We start from the raw sequence: 8,585 nt of genomic DNA on the forward strand, positions 1-8,585 counted from the left end.
TCTCTTATTTACCCCTTTCCCCTTTAAAAAATCATGGCTCTTCTATACCACAACAGGAAGGATGAGACCCAAGGCTGCAGTGCAAGATTTCCCAGTGATTATTATGGCTGTGCCTGTGAACAGTGAACCTAATAAATCATTCCACTACTCCCTATTGTGTCCTTTTAATTTAATATGTTGTCATGTGCCATAATTAGGTCAATCCCCTTGTTATTTTGATAGCAATTATTTACTCCTTCCCCGCCCCCTCTCTCACTCAGAGAGCACCAAGACAAAAGACAGCCCCCCCCCCAAAAAAATGAAATATATATATATATATTTTTATCTCAAACCTGCTTGTTACTGGTTGTTACATTGCAAGTACAGTATATATGCTGCTGCCTTGGTGTCCAGACCTAGCCAACGCTACATTTTATGTTAGCCATGTTCAATTTTTAATGGCAATTCATCAGCATGGAAAAGCTCCCCGGTCAGTGAATTATGAAATGAACATTTTATAGGACAAGTAACCAATCATTCCCAAGAAGAGCCAACAAAGCAGTTATGAGTTATAAGAGAATGCAGCAGGCAGACATGAGATCATGCCTTAGAAGCAGGCAGCGCACGCACGCACGCGCACACACACACACACACACACACACACACACAGAGTGCCTGCAGCCAGTGGAGCAGAGCCCTCAGCCCAGAGGGGCTCTGTTCTCTCACTGAAGGGCTGACGGTGACCCATTAAATCAATGGAAAGGCCCCGTGTTGTGGCTGTACGCCCTGGTCCTTTCCTTTTGCTGACAATTTGGCCTACTTTACTAGCCAACGTTGGCGATTGATGCACGTAAACAGCACCTAAACCTACCAAAATACAAACTAAGACTTTGTTTTATGGAGGTGACCAGCGTTCTATGGGTGTAACTAGTTACAGCTCGGACACAATGCGGACTAGAAAGCCACCGTCGCTGCCCTGCACAGCACATACGTGGTGCCACGCCATGTACTGTTTACATAGCAGACACCATTGTCAGTTTATGTTTGTCCCACTTCTGACACCATGTCGGATTATTCTATAATCAGCATTGTCAGAAATAACCACAAACGTGTGCATGTTTTCCTCCTTTGTGTGAAAATCCCATACACACCAGAGGGCAGGCAGCTTTGCTATCTTAACTGGCACAGTCTGTCTGGCAGCCTGGCTAGCAGTAGCTGGGCTAACGCAGTATAGCATGGTGGTTCTATAGGATTCACTGGGATAAACGTTAGCTTTGTGGCTAACACAGGGAACCTGGCGTGTGGGAAAAACCCGGAATTAAGGACCAAGGATGCTTCGGTGGCGTCACAACAAAGCGTCATTAAGCGGAACCCACTGTTTCCCAAACGCGCTTGAGGCGCTTCCCAAACAGTGGGTCGACCCATGTTTGGTTTTGGGTCGCGGACACATTTTTTACTTTAAGTAAAGACCCCCTTTTTTGTGTCTTCCATTAAAAATAATTATTTGTATTTATATATGTAGATAGATAGATAGATATAAAATAAAAAATAAACTCAATTAGATGAATTCCAACAACATATTTCAAAAGTATTTCCTAAATAAAATACAATAAATCAAATCATTTCCATACATTTGAAAGCGTTTAAGAAGTAGCGAATATAGACAATCTACACTGTGTTCATTAATATGTAGATCGGCATTTTTCACTATTTTGTGTCCTGGGTGAATGTCTCATTTTTCTTTTGAGTCTTGTGCTAAAAAGTTTGGGAACCACTAATCTAGCGGAACTGTTTCAGACTCAGTTGTCCACATTTTACAAGTGCTTTCCACGAGTGTCAATTGACAAAAAAATACTGTAAACGTGTGTTTTGGTTCATTTTTGTGACACTTGTGGAAAGGGTTATTATTATGCGACCATTAATGCCAGGGATACTAAACACACAGGCTACACACGGCTCTGATTTTTTTTTGTGTGTGACGACACGGTTCCATCCTTGGTATATTTATTCTAGGGGAAAACTAGCCAGTTAGCACTGTAGCTATAAGGATACCCCAATTATTACATTTTAACGACAAAACATAGAATTTATCCTACTGCAAAATGCATGCACGACTTATTTTAAAAAATATATTTTGTAATGACATCTGGTGTTGTGAGCAAGAATCCATTGTTATTCACATTATTTACTCTTACTGTGTTGCTGAAAACTGAAAACCTCCCCCCTCCTCCCCATCATCCCCAACTGAGCCCGAAAAAACAGACACCCAGACGGGAACAATGTCGCCCCGCCTGACGGTGCATCTAGTCTACAATCCACCCGATCCCCACTGTTCATGTCTCGGGCTGATCTTACCAGAAGTCTCCTCCGATGCTTCCCCGGAGCTCATGGCTGCCGACCTGAACGGGATCAGCAGCTAAAATTCCCCAAAGTGGATCCCCTCGATCCCCCCCAGTTCGGGTTTTTTCTTTCCTTTTTTTGTGGCCGTATATCAAGACGAGATGAGTTCTTCTGTCCTGACAAAAGCGTCAGTAGCGACACACGGACCGTGGGGCTGGTAGTGCCATCAGCAAACCTCCATCTTGTGGGTATTAAGGAACGAACAGCCGCCGGGCCGCCGGTGGTGGGGTTCTTCCCTTCGAGTGGATCCGAGGGGAGAGTCACTGTAGACGGGGAGGGGCCGGGGTGACGGCTCGGTGCGTTCGGTGGATCTCCGTGAGCTTTCGGAAACGAGCAGACAGTGTGGGTGATCAGGGAATGACAGTCACTGCCCCTGCGCGCGTGCGTGTGTGTGTGTGCAGTGTTGTAAAGTAAGTAACTAGTACATTTACTCAAGTACTCTGTTGTACAATTTTGAGGTATTTTTTTTTTTACTTTAGTGGAGTGTTTCTTTTATTTCTACTCCACTATATCAGGGGCAAATATTTTACTTTTACTCCACTGTAATTATTTGAAAACTTTAGTTACTAGTTACTTTGCAGTATATACATTATTATATTATAAAACATACATAACCACTTCAGTCCTATTGTATAGGCTATTTGAAAATAGCCGATTTCACATTTTAGTACTTTTACTTTTGATACTTGAAGTATATTTTGATGCCAATACTTTTGTACTTTTACTCAAGTAACATGTTTTAACACAGGCCCTTAAGCCTTTACTTGTAACAGAGTATTTTTATATTGTGGTATTGCTAGTAGGCTACTTTTACTTACGTAAAATAAGTGAGTACTTCTTCCACCACTGGGGTGTGTGTGTGTGTGTGTGTGTGTGTGAGACGTGTGTGTGTGTGTGTGTGTGTGTGTGTGTGTGTGTGTGTGTGTGTGTGTGTGTGTGTGTGTGCGCGCGCGCGCGCGCGACCGAGATTACAAAATTGAATGATTCATGAATCAGCAGTGAGTGTACACATGGAATGATACATAATACATAATTGCGTTATAACTGATATCCCGTTTTGGGATTGTGGCTGTATTTATGGAACCTAGTGGAACATGATGATGACTTATTTTATATAGTCTATGTGATAAGCCACGGTGGAGACTAGTAAAGTGATTATCATTCAAATAGGGTTGCATACTATTTTGTTGATAACAATCTACTTGACACACCCAGAAAAAAGGTGTTTCATATTATGTTAGTTAATAATGTTAGTTGGATTAAAGTCACTGAAATAAAGTGCTCTACAGAATGGGTTCGATGGAGTGAAGATGATTTGCATCACATTCACAAATAATGGGTTCACATAAAAACCATTGGTCGATATTCTTTCCATTAGCCTTTCGTTCTCAGCTGTATGCGGACTAGCTGACGCCACCTGCAGGTTCAGACTGGAATTGGAGTGTCTGGACTGAGGCGCCTGAATCTATAGCTATATATCTATTCATGGGACAAATACACTACCACACTCTCTGTACCCCACCACAAGCTGGACAAATTCCACTCCTGTCTAGCTGACATCAAAAGTTGGATGTCTGATAATTTCCTTCAACTTAATGACGCAAAATGCAAAGTTCTGGTGTTCAACCTGCCCCAAGACATACTGTAACCCCCATAGAAAATAACCTTGGTCCACTACTTCCTAATTTACAACCCACTGCCAGAAACCTGGGTGTAGGCCTATTTCTTGATTCTAACCTCTCTCTGGAAACCCATGTAAAGAAAGTTGTTCAAACTTCTTTTTACCACCTCAGAAACATAGTCAAAATCAAATCCTTTCTCTCCACCCTCCACCTAACAAAAGTCATTCATGCATTTATCTATTCACACCTTGACTACTGTAATTCCCTCTATTCATGCCTCTACAAAAAAATCTATTCACAGCCTGCAGCTCGTTCATAATGCGGCTATGCAGCTTTTAACTGGCTCCAGAAAGTTTGATCACATAACACCCATTCTAGCTTCCTTGCACTGGTTGCCCATTTCTTTTAGAATAGATTTTAAAATGTTACTACTGAACGTTCCAAAATGCCACTTGAAAACAAAAGGTGAACGTGTCTATGCCTTGCCCGAACAGATGAGGCTTGCTGAATCTCTGCCCCGTTTTAAATCCCTTCTTTTAATTTTTTCTTCTGTCAAGCACTTTGTGACTCTGTTCTTAAAAAGTGCTATACAAATCAAGTTTATTATTATTATAATTGTAACATGACTGCATGGCCCAAGAGCACTGACTAACACACACACACACACACACACACACACACACACACACACACACACACACACACACACACACACACACACACACACACACACACACACACACACACACACACACCTCAAAGACAAGTGACTAGTGATCAAATCAAAAGAAAAACAATTCTCTAGCTGTTATTGCTTCCAAACGTATCACATAATATGCAGTCCACATATGGCATGTTAGTCGCTCCTGCACATAATAGACAAGCTTGTCAATCCTCTCCAGAGTCACTCCACTGACCCAGCGTTCTGAATTTCCAAATCTATGGTTTCGAAATAGTTAATAAAGGGACTCATATTTTAGTCTTTAAAAGAATAAGTGATATTTTCTGAGGATAATCATATAGACAGCTCTTTTAACTGTTCAGATCATCTTTCCAGACAATGCTATCATCCGTTTTGCCTGTAATGAACATTTAATGAATATATTTCTTTGAGTAATTGACATTGAGCATGGCATTCTAATGCCATGCTCACATTACATTACATTACAGTCATTTAGCAGACGCTTTTATCCAAAGCGACTTACAATAAGTGCATTCAACATAGGTAGGGAACGAAAACTACTAATCACCAGAAGTCCTTAGTGCATTATCTGCAAAAACAAGCAACCAAGAGTATACCTAGCGCTAAGGTAAAAGTGCAATATATCAGCTACCTATTTCCTTAAACAGATGAGACAAAATAGCTAAATCAAATGAGCATGAGCTAAAACAAATAAGTGAATCGACTAAACAAGATCCAATAAACAATCCAATAATCCAATAAACAATACAGCAATAGAAAACAAGCGTTCGTACAACTAGTTAACAACAAGTAGGTCAGGCAGAGAGGAAGGGTAGTGTTTCCTGAAGAGGTGAGTTTTCAGCCTGCGGCGAAATATGGGCAGTGACTCTGCTGTCCTAACATCAGTGGGAAGATCATTCCACCACTGTGGGGCCAGAACAGAAAAGAGTCGTGACCGTGTGGATCGGCCAGAAGGACCCTTGAGTGACGAGGCAATCAGTCGCCCCGAGGTGGCAGACCGAAGTGGTCGGGCAGGGGTGTAGGCATCGACCATAGCCCGGAGGTAGGAAGGAGCTGTTCCTTTCACTGCCCTATAGGCTAGCACCAGGGTTTTGAACTGGATGCGAGCCGCTACGGGGAGCCAGTGTAGAGAGCGGAGAAGGATGGTTGTGTGGGAGAACTTGGGGCGGTTGAACACCAGACGAGCCGCAGCTTTCTGAACAAGCTCCAGGGGTTTGATGGCAGATGCCGGAGCACCAGCAAGGAGGGAGTTGCAGTAGTCCAGGCGGGAGATGACGAGAGCCTGGATGAGCACCTGGGCTGCCTTCTCCGTGAGGAAGGGGCGAATCCTCCTGATGTTGTAGAGCAGGAATCTGCAGGACCTCGTCACTGATGCGATGTTTGCCGAGAACGTCAGTTGATCGTCCAGGGTCACACCCAGATTCTTCGCAGTCCGAGTTGAGGTCACCACAGCATTATCAATGGTGATGGCCATGTCTCGGTGCGGACAGCCCTTCCCCGGGAGGAACATCAGCTCGGTCTTGTCCAGGTTGAGCTTCAGGTGGTTTGTCGACATCCACTCCGAGATGTCAGCCAGACAAGCAGCAATGCGTGTCTCCACCTGGGTATCAGAGGGGGGGAATGAGAGGATTAGCTGGGTGTCATCGGCATAGCAGTGGTAGGAAAAGCCATGGGAGTGGATGACAGCACCCAGAGATGTAGTGTAGAGAGAGAAAAGAAGAGGACCCAGAACCGAGCCTTGGGGAACCCCAGTTGTGAGCCTGTGTGGTTCTGACACAGACCCTCTCAGCATCACCTGGTAGGAGCGACCCGTCAGGTAGGATGCAAACAGGGAGAGTGCAGAGCCTGAGACACCCATCCCCTCGAGGGTGGAGAGGAGGATCTGATGGTTCACCGTGTCGAACGCTGCAGACAGGTCCAGGAGTATCAGAACGGAGGAGAGAGAGTTCGCTCTAGCGGCATGGAGCGACTCCGTCACTGCCAGGAGGGCAGTCTCTGTCGAGTGACCCACTTTGAACCCAGACTGGTTCAAAGTGACCTGTTCAGTGACCTTCCCTTCATTCAAACTCCTGTCAGCGGAATTAGCTGCTCCCTTCATGCTATTTGTCTAATTATTCACTTAATGCATGTTCTGCCTGAGGATTCTTCACAAAGAGCTGCCCCTGTTTTACTTTGCACAACCCCAAATGCAAGCATGCATACACGTTCCGCACACACACACACACACACACACACACACACACACACACACACACACACACACACACACACACACACACACACACACACACACACACACACACACACACACACACACACACACACACACACACACACACACACACACACACACAAAACATAAACGCTCATTAGACATGCTTTTTTCTCCATCTCGCTTGTGTTTATGAATGAAAAAGAGGAAGAGCCCCCCCCCTCTTAGGGTAGTGTGAAAGCAAACACCTCCAGCTCAACACTGCTGTGGTGGACTACGAAGAGACCCCCAACTCCCATCACCATCCGAGGGGAAGAGGTAGATATCGTGGACACCTGGGAGTACACATGAAAAATAAAAACTCAGAAGCCTTCTACAGGAAGGAACAGATGTTTGATGATCTGTTTGTTAGTAATGTTGAGGAGTCATAGGTCCTTCAATGTGTGCAACATGCTGCTGCAGATGTTCAACCAGTCTGTAGTGGCCAGTGACCTTTTCATTGCTGTGGTATGTTGGGAGGATAACATCTATACAAAGGATGCCAACAAACTGAACAAGCTGGTGAGGAAGGCTGGCTCTGTATTTGGAGTTGAACTGGACAATCTGGAGGTGGTTGTGGAGGGGAGGATGAGGAGGAAGCTGGATGCTCTGCTGGAGAATCCCTCCCATCCCCTCTAGCCAGTGGAGATGAGGAGCACATTCAGCCATAGACTCATCATCCCCCAGCACAAGACTGAGCAACTTGGTCAGTCATTTGTGCCGACAGCCATCAGGCTGCCAAGCCCCCGGCCCATGCTGTAACTGTACATTCTGTTCTGTTCTTGGAATACGCACTCCTGAGCATATTTGCACATGGGATTTAGCCTACACTAAAACACAGTACTAAATACAGTAACAGTTGCCTGCTTAGGTTAGCTATAAACATTTCACTGTTGATCGATCATATATTGTTCATTATATTCACTGTTGTTTGACTGTACATATAATATCCATATTCTGTGCTGGCTGACATACAAAGCCTCATCCACTGTAGATAGTCTGTACATATACACTGTACTGTTCATGGATGAATCATGATAGATGTGTGTTCATATTACTAGTGATATACTGTACATTATACTTACCTATATTTATAATTATACTTATTAATAGTACACTGTCTGTAGGCTACTCTATGCTAACCTGGTCGGTCCCAGTGTAGATGGCTAGCTCAGACAGAGATCCTAGTTGTATCTTTCTACTCTTATCTGTATCTGTCCTGTGTTTCATGCCTACTGCAGTGCTACAGGCATGACTGAATTTCACTTATGGGATCAATAAAGGGAGGGTCTATCTGTCTGTCTGTCTGTCTGTCTGTCTGTCTGTCTGTCTGTCTGTCTGTCGATCTGTCTAAATCTTCTTCACTTGGTACACAAACAAATCTGTTAATTTAAGGGTTACATTAACACTCTAGATTGTACTGTGTATGGAGACGCTTTGGCAGCAGCTTTCTGTCTAATAAGATTTAATGTAATTGTCTTTATTTGAATACTGTCTTGATATTTATGGCTATTTTGGCAATTTAGTTATTTGTGATTAACATTTTTAGTTGTGCTATTTTACGTTTTATTGTATTCTATTTTATTGTTACACTATTGTCACTGCCTGTAATGCTGCTACAACTGTATTG

At 43.7% G+C, this 8,585-nt stretch overlaps 1 protein-coding gene across 5 annotated transcripts in view; it reads right to left on the bottom strand.

Annotated features, from left to right (window-relative positions):
* LOC308095899 (triple functional domain protein) overlaps positions 1-2,626 on the bottom strand; it is a gene marked incomplete at its 3' end in the record, with an annotated part of 100,707 nt that extends 98,081 nt beyond the window's left edge. For all 5 annotated transcript variants that reach the window (XM_080443042.1, XM_080443041.1, XM_080443040.1 and 2 more), the window contains exon 1: positions 2,335-2,626. In XM_080443042.1, coding sequence (XP_080299168.1) covers positions 2,335-2,368 — 34 coding nt within the window. In that variant the 5' untranslated portion in view covers positions 2,369-2,626. The remainder of the gene's footprint in view (positions 1-2,334) is intronic.
* Positions 2,627-8,585: the final 5,959 nt, after the last annotated feature.

This window comes from Gymnoscopelus braueri, assembly GCF_963280865.1.
Source record: "Gymnoscopelus braueri genome assembly, chromosome: 11".
Classification (NCBI taxonomy): domain Eukaryota; kingdom Metazoa; phylum Chordata; class Actinopteri; order Myctophiformes; family Myctophidae; genus Gymnoscopelus; species Gymnoscopelus braueri.